The sequence below is a fragment of the Condylostylus longicornis genome, unplaced genomic scaffold (genome assembly GCF_029603195.1).
Source record: "Condylostylus longicornis isolate FDR11 unplaced genomic scaffold, ASM2960319v2 ptg000040l, whole genome shotgun sequence".
In the NCBI taxonomy this organism is placed as follows: domain Eukaryota; kingdom Metazoa; phylum Arthropoda; class Insecta; order Diptera; family Dolichopodidae; genus Condylostylus; species Condylostylus longicornis.
The window spans coordinates 15494438-15514036 of record NW_026578009.1 but is presented as its reverse complement, the minus strand read 5'-3'; the positions used below and the strand labels follow the sequence as shown (position 1 = coordinate 15514036).

Genomic DNA, 19599 nt, shown 5'->3' with positions numbered 1-19599 from the left:
TACTTTTAAAATTTTGATAACAAAAAAAACCAATTACAGATTGAAAAATTTACTTTAAGTTGAATTTTGAAAATTAATGTTTTAATTAATTTAAATCACAAAAAATATTTTTACCTGTAGAAAAAAATTACTTTTTGGAGTAAAATTTTCAAACACAATAATAAAATTTACCAATATTACCCTCATTAGGATCGGTGAAGCGCATGGCTACGCGAGTCGAATGGACTAGGCCAATTGAATGATATTTTAAATTATGATCGGCATATAAATGTTTTCATTCGCCAAATCCAAAATGTTGCAACCGTAAGACGTCAGAAAACCTACCAAAAATAATAAGGTTAACACCACACATGTGTACATTGTTTTTGATTTTTTGCAAAAATGTTTGAATTTTTCTATCCTTTAGCAATTACTTTACAGATAGTTTAGATTTTTCCAATAACATATCACTATAACTGCTATAATATCCAATAAAAAAACACTAATGTATTATCTTGATTTTTGGTTTTATTCACGAAGCTTGTCAATTTTCATTCGATAGATTTAACGGCTCATTCGCCTAAGCTTTAGACGAATTCGCTAATCATAATACCAAAAATTCATATTCGCCAAAAATTACGTTCGCTTCGCCGATCATAATAAGGGCCTATGAAAGAATTTAAAATAACTGGAATATGGTTATAAAACTAGAATTATGTTTTTTAAAGAAGAGTAAGAATTATTTGATTTTATTGAAATGTAATCTTATTTTAAGATAATAAACAAGTTATTATAATACATATATAAATACTATAAAAATAATTAAAGTAGATGACAAAACCGAACCCTCAATTTTTATATCGAATTGCAATAGATTAAAAAAAGAATTCATAGCAAGTTTCCTTTGTTTCTTCTAAAATATTTTTTGTTAAAAAACAAATTTTATTTAATTTTTTTTTTTGTATAAAAAGTTATTATTTATTTTACAATACAATTATGTAATGCACATTTTCAATTTCTCTAACATTAGCAAAGATGAAGTTTTTTTTGTTTATGAGTTCAAAAATAAAAAGAGAAAAAAGTGAAATTGCAATGAAGCAGCACATGATTTTAGAGAGTTTTAAGCTGTTTAATTATAATATTTTAAAAAGAAAAACAAATGTGTAAAAAATAAAAAAAAAACGAAAAAAAAAGAAACACAAAGCCTATGTTAAGCTTGTTATGATTAAAATTTAAATAATTTTAAGGAAAAATAAAATAAAGAAATAGAAAAAAAACGTTTTTTATGTAATGATTTTTTAATCCTTTTCCTAATTTATTTTGTATGATTGGTTTAAGATATAAATAATAAAAACAATGAGAAAACCCCATTTGTACCCTTATAAAGTTAGGCTAGTTCAGTTTTTTATTTGGAAGCGAAACTTTACCTACAATAATTATTGATGGAAAGTTAATTAGAACAATTTTTTTTTAAACAGATAATTAAGAAATAAAAAAAAATCTGTAGTTTTAATATTTATTACTGCATGAACTTTTTTCTTCTACAAATATCAAATTTGAAAGAAATTGAAATGCACTTTGAATTATCAAAAATTTCTTTCGACTTTGTAATTGTGCGATCTAGAAGTCTATCATACTACTTCCATCATTTATACAATTTTCATTTAATAGCTATATTTATGAAAAGTGAACTTTTATCATATTTGGTTTTCCTAGGATAATTGCTAGAAATGTGTATTCCATTATATGCGTGTATGTACTAAAAAGTAAGTATCAACGGTTCCGGATACAATCATTGTATCTCAAAAACATAGGTTTCTTAATAGGTTCTGCTAAAAATTTATTATTTTTTAGTTTAATTAAACTATTAAAAATTAAACTTTTCTCAAAATGAAGCAAAGCGAAGTTAATAACATTTGTAATTTATACTTACAATCAAAAACATTCCACAAACTCTGTGCAATATTAGTTTATGTCGATTTGCAATATTTATTATAACATAAATGTAGTATGCTTTTTATTGTATGTATAAATAGAATATCATGAGGAGCTATGTTTTCAAATGTAAGAAGAGTTTACACAAATGCATTTTGTATGACAATATTGTAACTATTTTTACAAAAACTTAATATTTTGCGACTTTAGTTAAAATTTATATTAATATAGTAAGTCAACAAATAATAAAGGTTTTACGATATCTAATTAATGTAAGTTACTTTAGAAATGTTCCAGAAACTTAGCAAATACAATATTTGAAAGCCTCTTGAACAACTTACAACATAAATTTTTTTTTATATTTGTGGAATTTCTATTAAAGCTAGGTTTACAAAAATTTGTAGGTACATGAGCATGGTTATAGATCATTCACAGAAGCATGGAAAACTTTTATTGTAAGTGTACTTTGTATTTGGAGCCGTCGGTATGTATGTATTAATAATAAGCAATAACTAAATAAATGAAAACATTTTCACAAGCTCTATATTCTAAAAAATGTTATCAATATTATTCAACATCAAGATTTTTTTTAAGACTTATAATAAAAGGTTTTTCGAATGCAATCAATTTTTCTGCAGCTAAGCATACCTTTTGAGCATAAATAATATAAAGTATTTCCGACAATTCAGTTCTAACTTAGGTCTTAATATAAAGCTCGTTCGATAAATCTAAACTGCAGAAACTGCAAAAATAGTATGTTCGAAAATTGCAGGTGTCCTTAAGTTCTAAAGGAATTTTTGAGATTTTGTACATCTATTGCCACAATACGTACTTATTATAAATTAGAAAAGCATAATAATAAAATGTTGAATATTGAAAAATTACTCGAGTTCAGTTTCGGCAGATATCTACATATGTACGTATGTGTGAAAAGCTTTTAAGATTTAATTTATAACTTTCAATGCATGTCTTGATTATCAAAAATCCCTTCAGAAAAGAATTACATACATCTGTATTCGCTTAAATTCAATAAATTTTTATCATGTTTCAAATCCCAAAATATATTTTACTAATTCAAAAGATCATGGAGATCAAAAAAACAGTTTTCCGAAAATTTTCTACAATTAAATCTTTTTAAAATAGATTTCTTCCTTAATTTTATATTCAAAATATGTCTTCATATCAATGCAAACATAATTTTATATTTTTTCACTAATGTAAATTCAATTCTTTACAACATAATGGAATATATGGGACAATTGAATTTGGTTTTGAGAACAAATGTGTGGGATATTCCAAAATTCTTTTCTAATAAATTATAAAAGAAACTTAAGTAGTTTGTAAAATAAGGAATTAATATCACAATATTAAATATATAAATAAATTTATGTAACTTGACGAAAATAGATTCGTATATGAACTTTTCTAGGGCCAAATGTGAATTTCAGAAAATCTTTTACATATGTATATACTCGTGTACATATGTATATTTTAAGTACATAATACTTCTGCTACAGAAAGTATTTTGAATTAAGACTGTTCAAAATCTTAATTTATTTGATTTGAAAAATATAAATTCTCGTAAGGAACGTCTCATGTTGCATCTAAAAGCCTTGTAGCCTTAGATTTTGTGTAGAAGTGTTTTTTTATCATTTTTGGTGCTAAAAGCTCCTCCATCCCTCCGAGGTTACTTGAGTTAAAAGAGTCGAAGTTCCATCGTGCAAAATAAATATTTTGATCATGAAGATAATAATATAATATACCTAATGTACATAAGTCGAAGAATTTTTAATCCTTTGTTAATTTTTTTACACTAAACTTGTGTTATTTTAAAATGAATCGACAAAATTTTATGTTGCAAAAACCTTTTAAGTCTACAAAATTTAGATGATTTCTTACAATAAAAAAAAACAAAAAAATCAAGCTAAAATTTCTCCATATCAACATTTTTGAGTTATGCTATTTTACTGCTACAACGTCATAAATGTAAGTAGTTATGCATGTTCTCATATTTTATAAAAATTAATACACGAGGCGTATATGCAACATGTGTGTAAGTTTATAGAATAAAGTCATAAAACATTATTTTAATGCAACTTAATTTTCTGCGGCTACAAATACTTATTTACATGCATGCTACATGCAAGTAGTACTAAGTATTGCTGTCTTCATTAAAGCAAAAATGCGGTATTTCAACAATGTGATAAGTTTTCGGTAACGTACTGCAAAAGACTTATAAGCTACTATAGCATATTATGTATTCAATAATGTCAACGTACCGTAGTAATATTGCAGTTTGTGCAGATGATTTTTATTAATTGGTATGAATCTGCTCCAGACCTAAATTTTCTCTTCTTACTTGGTAACATACATATGTACATATGTATATGTACAATTTGTATTTCTAGTAGATAAAAATAAAACTTTGTATGTATTTTAAAAAGCCGTTTTCTAAAGGTATTTTGTTTAAAACACAAACAAAAAACGAGAATAATAAAAAAAAATTATTTTTAACGATTTTAATATTTAACTTAACCTTAAATTAGAAAATTTAAAATTTCAGAATCTGGTACACCTCAACAAAGGCCTCAAGGCATACAAATGTTACAAAATCATGTTTTGTCACGCTACAAAATGTTGTTGCACCGTAAAAAATTAAAATTAGCCTTTCATGTGAAAGATATTAAAATACTTCATTAATAATATGTTTTTACATATTATTTTATTGTATTAGTATTAATTAATAAAGTATAACAATTTATACTGTAGTAATGTCTGCGATTCTCCAACAAAGAATAGCGAACATTCAAGGACTTTAAAGAATTTTTTTTTAATGAAAATAATTTTGAAATTTTCAGATTCTACATGCAATGAAAAACTCAACATATACATACATACGTATGTGTGTATTTAATTTTGCATAACATTTCATGGTTCGTCTTAGAGATTATATAGGGAAATCGATTCACATTTTGTGACGTTATCTACATGCATACATACTTATAATCTATAACAAAAGCACCTTATTTCAGAGATTTTCCGTAGATAAGAATTTAACTTACTTATTGTAATTATTTTAAACCAATCTGAGAAAATAATTTCGAACTTTCATTTGAAATAATTAATGAAGACAATGATTTTCTTATGTCACAGACTTTCGTAAAACGGAAATTTGTAGTACCCCAAAAGCTTCATTAATCCTATACGTATGTATATGTATGTATGTACTTAAGATATGGGGCTTTTTGTTTCAAAATGGTAATATTAATAATTATTTTAATCTAGTTAAAAATTAAAACAAAAAAAGTATTTTAATGCAAAACTTCTTTTTTTTTTAAATTTTTAAGTGTTTCCAAAACGTGAAATTTTCTAAAAACCATACCTTGCACATTAATATAATATAATGTAAGCACTACAAAAATTTTAGCACAATTTTTTACGTGATCATACATGATCTATAGGTACGAGTACAAATAAATTGTTTGAAATATAATTTTATCTTTACTTCGAAGCTTTGTCAAATCTTAAAACTTAACTGAGAGATAAAAAATATTATGGTTGAAAGATAAAGTTTAACTTAGTAAAGCAGTTTATCAAAAAAGCTTGAGGTGGATTTGTTACATGTATTGAGGAATAAATGCAAAATGATGAAACCGACTCTCTGTGATATAATATTACAGTACAGTACAGTTTTACACATAAAAGATGAACAAACATGTAAAGAGAAGTATTTTAAATAAGTAAATACATATGCACATATGTAGGGATAAAGTACCAGGGATGCAACACAACTGATGAAATTTCTTTAAATTTTTAGCAGAATGAATAAAATTTCTTTCGAAATAAGTGTTTTCAAAATAATCAAATTTTTTTGGGGTAGGTAAATTATTTTTGCATATAATATGTACGTGTATAGAACAAAATTTTCTATACATAAAGCCACACATACATACATATTTATAATATTTTTTGTTTCGATTATTAATATTATTGCTAGGATTATTTAATTCCTATCCTACAAAAAGCTTGCAAAATCTTTATTGTATATCATAAGAGCATAGTTCAAATTTTCAATTGCTTTTGAGAGTTGTACAATTTTTGTTTAAAGATCCTTCAGAAAATCCATCAAAGGCACTGGTTTCGAAATAGATGCCGAAAAACGGAAAAAAATTATCAAAATAATGTGGTTGTGTTGCACTTTGCAAAAAGTCTTGAAAAGCTTAAAACATCTTATTCTGGAGCTTGTTTAAAAATATCTACCCCATTAATGCTGGGTCTCGAAGGAGGTTTTACCAGCGAAATGTTGCAGGAAAGGGGTTGGAAAAAAAGCTACGGCAGGCTGGTTAACATCTAGTTAGCTCAATGGCTTGTGAAACTGAAGCTTGTATTAGATTTCAAAAAAAAAGTTGAATGGAAGGTCCTAAGTGGTGTAAAGGAACGGAATTGAATCAAAATTTTAAAAAGTAAAAAAAAGCCATTAAGATTGGCATAAAACGTCCGTATCTCGGGGAGTGTTGAACTTACACTGTTTCCATACACAAGTTATACCTATCCATGAGACTCTGTATAATGGAGTATAGCAGTGCAAATACCTGAGAAATCAGGCACCTTGTGAATATGTGAATACATACAAACATACTTACCTTGTTTATATTTCACATCGGTGTAATCTAGCAATTAAACTAGTGGTTCGATTTAAATCAAGTGCGTTAACTAAAAACTGTATTCAGTTTGTAAACATTTCAGTTTATAAACATACACTTGCATGTGTGCGCACTTAAATATAAAACTATGGGAGTATAAAAGTAGGGATATACATAAAGGAAAATATATCGTATATAATATGAATAGATATTTTATTATAGATAAATAGAAATAGGCATTGCTCAAATAGGGTTATTTGAGTGTCAGATATTTCTTTTTATCAAAGAATACTAGGTACTCAGAAAAATTCAATCAGGACCAAGTTAAAGAAACTAAAGCTAATACATTTAAAAGGAATGCAAGATGTAAAATATATGTATGTATGTATATAAAAATATGCGTAAAATAGTAAAAAATAACAATTCATAAAAATTTAATAATGATATTCATACATACATAAATTATTTTTTGTATTTTGTGTTGAGAATTAGTAAAACAAGCGAAAATACCTTAGGCTGGCACTGCGTTTTCTAAACTTCGTTTTACAATATTGTTATTTCCTCTCCATATATTTTTAATCTTAGAGGGTATAATACATTTATTAAACTTGATAAAAAAGTGATAGGTACCTACATACATACGTAACTACAATATTAAATTAGATAAGATTTATTTTATAAATAATTTTTTTCTACACGTATACAGAATTATGTACTATATGAGATTGAACAAACGTACGTTGTTTTATATGTTATACGTACATAGGTAAAATCAAAAATTTTTCACATAACATTTGAACAAAAGGTTGTTGCATCCCTGGTATGTATAAATACTGTAGATAGATAAATGGATACACATATACGTGTATAGCGCATACTGTAAATTTTAAATAATGAATTATATGCTATATTTTGTGTCAACTAATCAATGTTTAAGTTAAAATATTTTATTCACTTTTCTCTAACGTAAAAAAAATTGAACACCTCGCTTTTTATTCTTTTCGAAAAAATTATAATAATAAGTTAAGTGTGGTGTACTGTGCTCTGCTCAATTTTTAATGTTCTTCAACGAAAAATTTTATTTATTAATTCTCTAATTCATATAAGAAACAAAAAATAACAAAATAACAGCATTGAATGGTGAAACTCAGTTTTTGATCTGTCAGTAATAAACCGTATTTCGATGTGGTAACGCGTTAAATTCAATTCGCTTACAGTATAAAAAAACGAGTGGATATTATTTTACTTTTATTTTATATCTTATATTTTGTTTTCATTATTTTATAAAAAAGAAAAATAAAAATTTTACCGTTCGCCGAGTACCTATTAACAATATCATCACCACCTTCATAATTCTTACCTTTGTTCATTTGCACGTACTTACAAACATACATAATGAATTAATGTATTTATTTGTATATAAAAAAATGTTAATGTGAATGAAAAGTTAAAAAAAAAAGTTGTGGGACAATCAGAATATCGACGATTAATGCATATGAACATATGTACATACGTACGTACATCAATTAGCGGCAGCACCCATATTTTATATGAAAAAAAAAATTGTCAAATAAATATTGCGCGATCGTTTTATATGTATAAAGTGTTGTAACGCTTAATGAAATTGTATCTAAGTTGCTCGTACATAGAAATTTTTTGTATGTGGTGCTCAGACTGGAAAAATAAGTTTAATGTTTTTTTTAAGAGAAAATCAATTTGTGATTGAAAATTTTTAATTAATAAAATATAAATTAATGAAAATTACTTCAATAAATAATTCATTATCAATCTAAATGATTTCGAGAAGAAAGAGAAAAAAAGTTTTCTAGACAAAAAAGAAAAAACAAAAAATTCCTGTTTAACCTTTTTTTGTTTCAAAAAATATCTTGTTTTTTTTGTTTTGTTGATTTTTATGCAAATATTTAAAAACGTGAGTAAAAAAATCTTTATTTTATATACAAAACATATACTTATGTATGTAAATATTATATATCCATAAATTGCTAACTTATTAATATAATATACATACATATGTACATATTTATTATGATCATACATTCCTTCCTACCTTGTTATATTTTGTACCTACGTTCACATTTTATACACATACACAATATGGGTGAAGTGATATCTCCATATATACTTACATAAGTAAGTATGTACATACATATATACATATATGTATGTATATATATACGTTTTTAATATTTTAGATTTAACGTTAAAAAAATTTTTTGAAAGGTATATGACTTTTCTTTTTAGTGATAAATAAAGACTATAGGTTTGTCTGGGATAAAAATTGAAAAAACTTTAAAAAGATAAACAATGACGTAATTTCTCGCAAAAAGAAAAAAATTCTCATTTAAAAAAAAAAAACAATCTCATTTAAAACGAAAAACTTGAAAAAATCTTTTAAAAACTTTATAAATATATGATAAACGTCAAATTTCAAAGTATTTATCAAATATGTATAAACAAAAAATTTTTTGTTAAACCAAAAACCGAAAATTTTGATTTGGATTACAAAAGTGTGAAACTTAAAAAAAAACATTGTATCCAAGCTAAATTTAAAGCAAAAAAAGTATCCAAATGGATAGAATTGCATCCAAGTGGGAACGCTGTTCCAGACGCTTTGCTTGCAGAAACTTTATAAAGTTTTTAAAAGTTTTTTAAAACTCTTTAATACCAGACAAACCTGTTATATGTTAAACTTTATTAAATTTTTAGATGGTTTTCAACTTATAAGTAGTAAATTTGTAAAACAAACTGTAAAAACAGATTAGTAGCTTAGTAGTTATGTTAAATTCAATTCTGCTTCGTCATAAAAATGTAAGTCAAGCAAATTTTACTCAAAAAATGTCGTGGAACAATTGTTAAGTCAGAGAGAACAAAAAAATAAAATATTTTTTGTGGTAGTTTATGCGTTTCCTATTTGCGGCGTAATCAAAACGCTAAAAATATGTTGAAAAATGTATTTAACAATACATACATACATCGGATACATATGTATGTACATATTTGCTGCAAAAACGAACTGAAGGTTTCTTGTATGCATATGTATGTTTTAGGTTGACGTCAATTGTTATGTTTGCGCGAAATATGCTGATCTGCTTTGGGTTACTTTTTAAGAGCAAAGTCTGAACCACCTAAAGAACCTAAAAATTTATGATTGATTGTCCAATAAAATATTATAAATTAATTTTTTAAGAATTGTAATAAAGCAAGGCCAAAAAATATAAGCAAGAATCTGCTTTAAAATTAAAAACGTGAATGTGATGGGTTTCAAAAATTGAATTTTTTTCATCTCGTAGACTTTTAACGACCTTCATTCACATTATATTGGTTTTTTGTGAAACCCGATGGGTATGACGGATTTTATAGATGAGCAACGAAATCTTTCGGTTTTTACTTCAACTAATAGCGATTCTTTTATAACATGTTGTTAATGTAATATTTGTAATATAACAAAATTAAATAGCTGTTATGTATAAATTTATTAACGATATAGTACGTATTCATTACATATAGCAAATTATGTGCAAACATATAAAGGCAGTATGTATTTCGCGATGCACATAGATATGTACATATGTTTGTATTAAAAAGCATGTGTGAGAATTAAAAAAAACTAAATTTTTTAATAACTTTAAGCCAGGTTTTTATTCCATGTATGCTATATGCTGTAATAGTACCTTTTTTCTTTTCATACTTTTATTAAGTGTCTTGCTTGCCAACAATCTAATGTATACATATATTAAAGCGCTAGACTTTAATCCCATGAAAAAAACAATGTTTAGCAAGTTATTTTTCGCTTATTAAGCACATTCATACATACATACATAATAAGTTTAAAGTACCTACACAAAACATTTATGTGTGTGCGTTTGAAAAATGTAACAAATGTGAATTGAGGATTAATATGAATTGTGTGCATGGACACACATGTATACATGGATGTACATATACATATATACATCTATATTTATGCATATGTATGTTATCTGTTCTATTCGCAGTTTGATTTCCATAGATAGGTATATAAAAATATAATATGTATTTAGATATAATAAAAAAAGGTTTTATAAGTAGTAATGTTTGTATGCCTAACAGCGAATACCCAGCTTGAAAAGAAGACACTAAAGTAGTTTTTTGCACGGTTTTGAAAAAAAAAAAAAACAAAGAAACATTATCGGTGCATGATTATAAGGTTTCAATGTTTTGACGCTTAGGCCCTTATTATGAGAATGAAATTTTTGTCGAATATTAATTTAATTAGCGAATTCGCCTAAAGTTTTAGGCGAATTCTTTATGATAGAAGAAGTAATTTTTGATTTCCCTGCGTTTGAAGAATTTTGGATTCTCAAGAACAATAATGCTTCATTAAATCTATTCGTAAAATGAATTTTATTATTTCTATTTTGAATTATATACATATGTAGTTAATGATTTGCTAAACGGATGTGCAGGCTAACCGATAAAGTAAAATTATTAGGCACACTTTTTTGTCGGAAATGTGTCGAACACGGAGTTTTGTACAAATTCCATAGTAATTATAATCTTAATCTTAAGAGATTTTTTGACGATTTTTTCTTTTCAATACAAAAATTCGTAGTACAATAAGTGAATACTTTTGATATCTTTCTTCAATTGTAGTTGAAACTTTATTTATTCTTAAAAGTTTTCTGTTTTCATAACTTAATAAGCATACATAAACACATAAAGTACCGACAGGCCCGTCTCGACCGTGGATGCAGAAGATGCACGGCATCGGGGCGCCATTCTGAAAGGGTCTGAAAGGGCGCTAAAATCGAAAAGTGATTTTCCACTTAATTGTTTTTTGTAATTTTTTTTTTTTTTAAATCAAGTTTCCAATCCAAATTTTTTTTGAAAAAATTTTTGCTTCGCTCAAATTAAAAAAACACACAAAAAAAAATGTAGTCGTAGTAGGCTTTTCTTTAAAGAATTTTTTTTTCTTTTTGGTTTATAAAATACAGACATTTTTCATTTTCGTTGCGATATTTTCAGTAAGAAAAAATAGTATTTTATTTAATTTAAATAAAATATAATTTGTTTTGTGAAATATTTAATTTTAATTAGACATTAAAGTGTAAGAAAAAAGTGTAATTTGTTGGATAATACCATTTTTGTGAGTATTGTGATTTTTATCAATTTTATATAGATTTCAAATTATCAAAATTTTCAGATGTAGATATTAATCCTCAATTTAAAGAAAACCCATTACGACGGCGTAAAAAACGTATGTTTGATTACGAACGTCGTGATGAGAGACCAAGAGACCCGGAATAGAACTATAAAATTTCATTCTTTCTTCCAATTGTCGACAGTGCAATCAACTCCCTAATAGAGAGATTCGAACTTCTAAGTAGTCATGCCGAAAAGTTTCACTTTCTTATAAATTTTAATGAAATTTATAATTTGGGTGACGAAATAATGAAAAATAAATGTACCGATTTACAAACTGCATTAACTGATGGTGAAGAAATAGACATAAACTCTTCTGAGTTATATAATGAACTTTTTATATTTAAAGATACCATAACGCCGCAACTAAACAATTATGATTTTAAACTATGTATACAAATGATTTATTTGGGATATTTCCAAATTTAACAATAGGTTTGCGGATACTATTAACTCTACCAGTTTCTGTAGCAAGTGGCGAAAGGTCATTTTCTAAACTTAAATTAATTAAGACATATTTGCGATCAAATATTTCTCAAGAGAGATTAGTTGGGTTATCAATGATTGCTATTGAAAGCGATATCTGCGATGAACTAAAAATTAATAATATTTTGGATGAATTTGCTGCGATAAAAGCAAGAGAAATAAATTTTTAAGCTCACTATCGTGCAATTGATTTTATGTGTAATTGATATCAGTTACAAATAAATGTTTAATATTAAATATTATACAATAATCAATATACTGTTTAATTTGCATTTGATTTTTTTGATATATTTTTTGATAAAGGGCGCTAAATAGAAACTTGCATCGGGGTTCTAGTACCGCTAGAGCCGGCGCTGAGTACCGAGTCAGATGATTTTACGATGATTTTATCAATGTTTGTTTTGATAATTATTTTCAATTTTGTAATTCAAAATTCTAAAATTTTTTCATTTTGTTTCAAAAGTTTCTTAAAAACTAATTTCGCTTTTATTTAGCAATTCACGCTATTAATTTTTTTTTCTACCTACACTCTTCCGTTTTATATAAAAGGCTCTTAAATAAAAAGTTTCGTTTTCAGTCATACATATATAAAAATTTTTTGTTATTTTAGCTACTTATATCATGTTTAATTAAAAGTTACTGGTATCCTAGCGCAGTAAGAAAATGACATCTCAAAATAAAAGTGACATTCGGAAAAATCGACAAACATGGTGACAGTTGAAACGATATTTCGGTTATATTTCAAGCGTATTACAGCTGTTTTATTTGTTCAACTTGGGCACAATGGCCGTACAAAGGCCAAATGATCCTGGTTTCGTTTGATAATTGTAACACACCATATGATTAAGAACTTTCAGTATCATTTCTTCACCATAACTATTTGTAGTTACATTTCAGTTGCAGCTAATTTTGTTTTCCGGGTAACTCACCTATAGGATGTACATACATATTTTAAATTTGTGACAAAGCTGTAAAGTTAAAAGAATTCCAAACAAAATATAATATACTTAAGGTGTTTTATTTTTTTAATTTAAAACTTAATTTAACATTAGGAAGATTTAGAAATATAAATAAATGTTTATATTACAATAAAAGGTGAAGTAAACAAGTGTAGAGCATGCTTGAATTTTTTAAAACTTTTAATGGAAAAATCAGTACTTACTTGTGTATATAGTAATAAATATTATATTAATAATAAGCAATAGAAAAAATTGCATGGCTGTTAAATTTATAAGAACATTATAATTAACAAAACAAAATTTTAATTAAATTTTCGATGTACTGTAGTACTTAATGGTTAAAAAATAGTATACACCAGCGATTATCAAACAAAGTATCGCAACCACAAGTGAGGTCGGGGACAGTATGAAAATGATCGTGCGATAATAAAAAATTAAAATTTAATAAGTTTTTAGTTTATTTGAGTTGATTAAAGAACACAACCAACATAAAAGCCATTAAAACTTAAAATCTTAATTTTGAGAGATGTTGGTATACGCTACAATTTCTAACGCTTAGCGTTATATGAACTGTTATTAATGTATTCGTATATTACTAAGCCTTTGAAGCAGAAATAGAATTAAAAGAATATTTGTATAATCGTTAGTTTTATATTTTTGTCGATATCTTGAATTCGAGAATCAAAACATTTAATATCATCACACATACTTTTTTTTTTGTATGTGCCAAAATTTATTGATTACGTTACGCAGCTTCAAACCACCGTAATTCTTATATAGCTCACCACTTTGCTATTAAAGAATTTAATTTTTCATTGGAATTTTAATTGTTGTATTTACTTAAATAACACAAATGTACTTGTCAATTGTAAAAAAGACATACTTAAATAACTTTTGTAATTTAAATTTTCGACTAATGAACAACTAATAAAAATATGAAAATGAGAATAATTTTTATAGACCACCTTTTATTTTCAAGAACTTCGTTCCAGTGCTACGTCGCAAAAACGTCCAATACACCAAATTATTTTTAAAAAAGGTAACTAGGCATAATTATGTTCTAAACCAGTTGAAATATGTATATACTATATCTGTGAGTTACTTAGATTATAAAATTTTGAACATGATTTACTTGAAAAAATTAATTGATGATATGAGTGCACAAATGATATTGAATGTTTTATAATTTTAATGCGTATTAGATGACTGATTTTCTTAATATTTGGTATAATGGGATGTGTTGTTAATATTTATAATACTTACATTCGTTTGTGTACTTACATACTATTGTACCATAGCCCTATTGAAAATAAATAAACATAATAAAATATGAATGTGATCGTGCGAACTGTAGTATATTGCTAGCTACATAATATAGTTACAGATAAAACATTTATGATAAACCTATACAAAAAATATTATAAAGTATTGATACAAAATGTGAAAACTAATAAATATTCATAGCATGTATTCTTTAATAATAGTTAATAAAAGTTCAATTTAATATTGTGTACTTACTAATAATTTTGATGACTCAAGCGTTTAAAAATGTGGAGTTATAGAGTAAGCAAAAAAAAAAATTTGAAATTTCTTTGGATATAACAAGTGGAGTCTGTTTTTTTTTTTTTTGAATAATTCATTTAAGATCGTAGGTATTAAGATTTGTAATTTCGTTTTGTAATTATATTTAATGCAAGAGCCGCCAAAGAAATATGGTTGAAAATGTGCATAGAAACTTTTTTTAAATCTGTTTGAAAACTAATGTAATATAAAATAAGAACTAATGTAATTTTTAAAGTATGAGGATTTTTTCCAATTGAATTTTCAAAAATGAATGAAATATGTACACATCCATGTATAAAGTAAATATAAATGACAATTTTATTTCCTTATTTTATTATTCTTCCGAATTCACATTATGTATGTACATATATGTATAATACACATATTATAAGTATGTATAATCCTTTGGTTCGGAACGAATACTTTATTTAATACATATTTAAATATATGTACTTCATTATGTTCTTAACATAAAAGAAGCTATGATGTCACCTTCCACAAAAAAAAATTGAAAATTATCAGGAACAATTACGTACAAATATTGCTTTAGATCACTAATAAGAAATCAGTTTCTGCTCTTTCAAACACTGTTTTTAAATACCATTAAACTAGAAAATTAAACTAGATACTTAAATGATTTCAATATTTTTTTAAATTTGTTAGAAATTATTTAAAAACGTTCATTGAACGTGTGAAAATAATTAAAATTTTTAATAAATTTGAATGTACTTATTTTTATTTATCATATTATAAAGATATAAATTTTACATAATACCTTCTTCTTATGTACTTATATACGAAAATAGATGTATGCATATATGTAGTTATTTCATAATATGTATTGCGTCATATTTTATATCGTTTTTGATTTTTTGCGCTTTTTTGTAAATTGTTGAGCTAAATGTTATCACTAATCCGAAGTCACGATTGACAGAGGATTTATTTATACAAATAGATTGCGGTCGCTTGGATCGACAACAGAAAATTTTACAAAGAAAAATTAGTAGCTTTATGGTGGCGAATTCGGAAAAATTATGGTAAATCCTCACATAGAGCCAATCACATAGTTGAAGTGATTGACGAATGATAACATGTTATCAAAGCAAACCCCCAGGACCTTAAGTGAATCAACCCTACTAATATTTTGTGCATTTAATGTATGTATGTATAATCCCAAATCATTGGCTGTCTTTTTCTGGCATAACACACGAGTGCTCACTTACTGACGTGCATTTTCAAATTATTACTAGTGCACCATCTGTAAAACTATTAAGATGACCTTGTACAACGTCATTAACAGCGAAGATGAAGAACATTGAACCCAGATGGGCCGCCATGGGAAACCCCAGAACACAAGTGATGATACTGATGAGCTTCCAGAGAGACAAAAGCAAACGTAACTTATCAAAAGAATTACGTCATTTGGTAAAACGACAAAGGCTTTGCTAAAATCAGTATAAATCGCACCCGTCTGACACTCATCTCCTATGTTATTTCAAAATATACCGTGCTGAAACTTACCGATAAACGGAATGCAATGCAAGTAAATGCTATCATACAGCATTAGATCAAAAACCTTTGAAATAGGGCCGAATGTTTAGCAAACGAATAATAGTTTACCACATCACTTTTATTGTCTTTCTTGTGAATTGGTCTAATTAAACCTTCCTTCCCAAACTAAAATTTGAAAGTACATCATCTGTAAAACTAGAGAAGATACAATAACTTCCAACAGGTATTATGTATATAAATATAACTTTAACAGTTATTGTATGTCGAATATAATTCAAATTTACTTCAAATAGAAGAGTACGAACGAACAAAGAGTTTTTAACTACAATAAGTACACTACCGATTTTGGGAGTATGTTTCCGAGAGACGGTCTCGTAACGGCCTCCTCTAAATATGGAAAAAGTTGGCCCAAATAACTCATGTTTATTAACAGAAGGAGTGAACCATTTTTCCATTAGAGCAAAGACGTCACTATCCATTATAGAAGAATTGAACAGCACAACACTGGTTTCAATACTAAGGCCTCGAACATTTTGATAGTAAATTGAAACATTACTTAAAATTATTGGAATGCTTCCGATACTAGACGGATGAACTGATATCTAATTATTTTGAAGTGTTTTTACAGATTTAATAACATATGGAACAACAATTGAAAGAACTTGAGGGAGAAAAAAAATTATAGTTCGACTCTCTCTTTCTCTGCTGGTAGTTCCACTTACTCCTCATGTGGTCACGAAATGTTCCAATTTCCCGAGCTACCTCATGAGACGATCACATATTTAACGTCTCATAATACCTCTTAAAATTATTCAGTAACTGCGAGTAAATCGCAGGAAAACCTTCACCCTCCAAAAAAACTTTTAAATTGAGAAAACTTGAATTTTGAAAAACAAATACATTTTTTATCGTTTTACGAGTATCCTAAACTAAAAATTTTAAAAAGTAAACAATTTTAAAAAGAGCCAGATTTGAAGGACTTGCAAAAACAAAAATTGTTCCAATTTACGAAAAATATGCTGTAAAACTAGTAATAAAACGATATAGTGGGTTTGAGTATCTTAATTAACAGTTTCTGTATTTCAACATCAAATTATGACTATAAATTTTGACAAATTTACAGTTCGCAAAATAAAGGCCCAAAAAGAATTTATACATTATGTACATGTATATGTAGGTCTGTTGTTTCCATTCATATACATACATATGTCGTTATTATATCTCATGAGGTATAGTTTTTATAATTTACTTTACAACGCTGTTTTGTTCTATAAATTGTATTTTATGTACTTATAACATACTAAAAAATTGGTATTGGCTATGAAAGTAGATGTATTAACATTAGGTATCAAAGTAGATACAATGTGAAATTAAAAATAAAATAAATATTTATTTAGTCTTTTACATTATCTTTAATGCATACCTACATATACATATGTATCTAGCTAATACCTAATACATAAATATTATTTAAGTAAATAATTTTGAAATGTTCAGAACTCCACGTACCTCTTTTGAACTTTTTATACATTTTTTCTTGCAGTTCCACATATGAAAATTTCTTAAAATAATTTAATTTATATATGTACATACATATACATTTTTCGTTACAGTTAAATAAGCCATCATTATGAATGAAGTAGCCATAAATATTCTTGTCACATTGTTAACCAGTTATATTTTCCCAACAGCTTTTGCTGGTGATTGTGGTTCAAATTTTAAAGCTAAGTGCACATGTGGGGAAATGCCATATGATGGAATTCTTCAGTATGTCGGTAAAAAATTTATTATTATTTTAATGTTTCCCTTTTTTTAATTTCATTTTTATTAATACTTTCAGTTAATTGCACCAATGCTGGATTCACGAATACAAATATTTTAGAATCTATGCCGAATGAAACCCAAATTTTAATTTTTTCTGGAAATCGAATAGATGAGTTACCATGGAATGTTTTCGGAACAATTAATAAATATTATAAACTAACAGTTGTTGATATGAGTAATAATCATATAAGGGAAATCAGAGGAAAAGCGTATCATCATGTTCAAAACGTAAAACGTTTAATTTTAGATCATAATAATTTAAGTATATCAAGAGATGACGATGATGTTAACCACCACCATCCAAGGGTTTTCTCAAATTTTATTAATTTAGAAGCATTACATTTAACTGACGCCTTTGCTGACAATAGCCCGCCAGAATTAAGTGAAGACCTTCATGATATATTTTTTCAAAGTAATTTAACGAAGTTGAGGAAACTTCATTTAGAACAAAATGAAATATCAACATTTAAGGATCGTAAAGTATTTTGTGACTTGATTAACTTAAATGATTTATATTTAGGCGATAATTGGTTACAAGAAATTAATTTTGATGTAAAATGTTTAAAAAAATTGCGCTTTTTAGATTTAGAACGAAATAAATTTGAGTACTTAAAACCAAAAGATTTAAAATTACTTGACGAGCTAGAAGAAAATTCAAGAATGGAAAGGTCAATCGATTTAATTGTTGATTTTAAACTTAATCCATTTGTATGTGACTGTAAGATTCATCAATTTCACAAATGGCTAAATTTAACAAAAGTGAATGTAAGAGAAAAAGAAAAATTGGTGTGCCTGAAAGATGGTCGAAATTTAGAACGAATAAGTCAAATTCAATACGATAAATGTATAACTAAAACAAAATCCGACCACACAATTTTATTAATTTTTCTATTAACAGCTCTTAGTATAATTTTGGTAGGATTACTTTCAGCACTTGCATATCTAAGCCGTGATAAAATTCGTCATGCGATGTTTCCAGTTCTAGATACTATGTCAAAAAAAGTACAGTATACCACTATTAAAGATGATGATTGTCCAGAGGTTCATGTGTAGGTTTCATGGATTGGTCTAAAATATTAAGTCAATATAAATTCAAAGCATAAAAAGTTTATGTTATATAAACAATAATCAGAAATATTTTTTTAACAACTCAAAATTAAGTGTTATATCAAATATTTTTTCGCTTAAACAAAAAAAAATTGAACCGCCCATTATGTTATTTTAATAAAATTTTTAAATTAATTACTAACAAAACATAAGTTTAAGGAAGTTATGTATGTTATGTAATGTAAATATCTGTGATCTACATTTTAAAAAAGTAATTTGTACATTTTTTTAAATAAAATTTTTGTTATTAACGCTTTTTAAATATTTATTAGATTATAAGCTATTCATTAATTTCCTAAGATTTCATAATTTTGAATAAAGTAAAGAACTTTCTTTTAAAAATTTGTGTTATTTACATAAAAATGGTTAGCACGCGTGTACTAATCATG

The 19599-nt window shown here is 26.3% G+C and overlaps 1 protein-coding gene across 5 annotated transcripts; it reads left to right on the top strand.

Annotated features, from left to right (window-relative positions):
• The first annotated feature begins 7603 nt into the window (after positions 1-7603).
• On the top strand, positions 7604-19485 carry LOC129609691 (phospholipase A2 inhibitor). Of its 5 annotated transcripts, XM_055521794.1 has the most exons (4): positions 7604-8487; positions 17893-18054; positions 18120-18947; positions 19002-19485. In XM_055521794.1, the coding sequence occupies exons 2-4, from the start codon at positions 17910-17912 to the stop codon at positions 19154-19156; spliced, it is 1128 nt and encodes a 375-aa protein (XP_055377769.1). In that variant the 5' UTR covers positions 7604-8487; positions 17893-17909; the 3' UTR covers positions 19157-19485. The 5 variants fall into 5 exon arrangements, with proteins under 5 accessions (XP_055377769.1, XP_055377766.1, XP_055377764.1 ...); XM_055521791.1 differs by having other exon boundaries at positions 7608-7787; positions 18120-19485; XM_055521789.1 differs by having other exon boundaries at positions 7609-8487; positions 18120-19485.
• Positions 19486-19599: the final 114 nt, after the last annotated feature.

Excerpts from the sequence above, each read along its gene's own strand:
- LOC129609691 (XM_055521791.1), top strand. The coding sequence starts at position 17,910 with ATGAATGAAGTAGCCATAAATATTCTTGTCACATTGTTAACCAGTTAT. Across the intron at positions 18,055-18,119 it reads TGGAATTCTTCAGTATGTCG|TTAATTGCACCAATGCTGGA; the intron begins GTAAAAAATTTA and ends TAATACTTTCAG.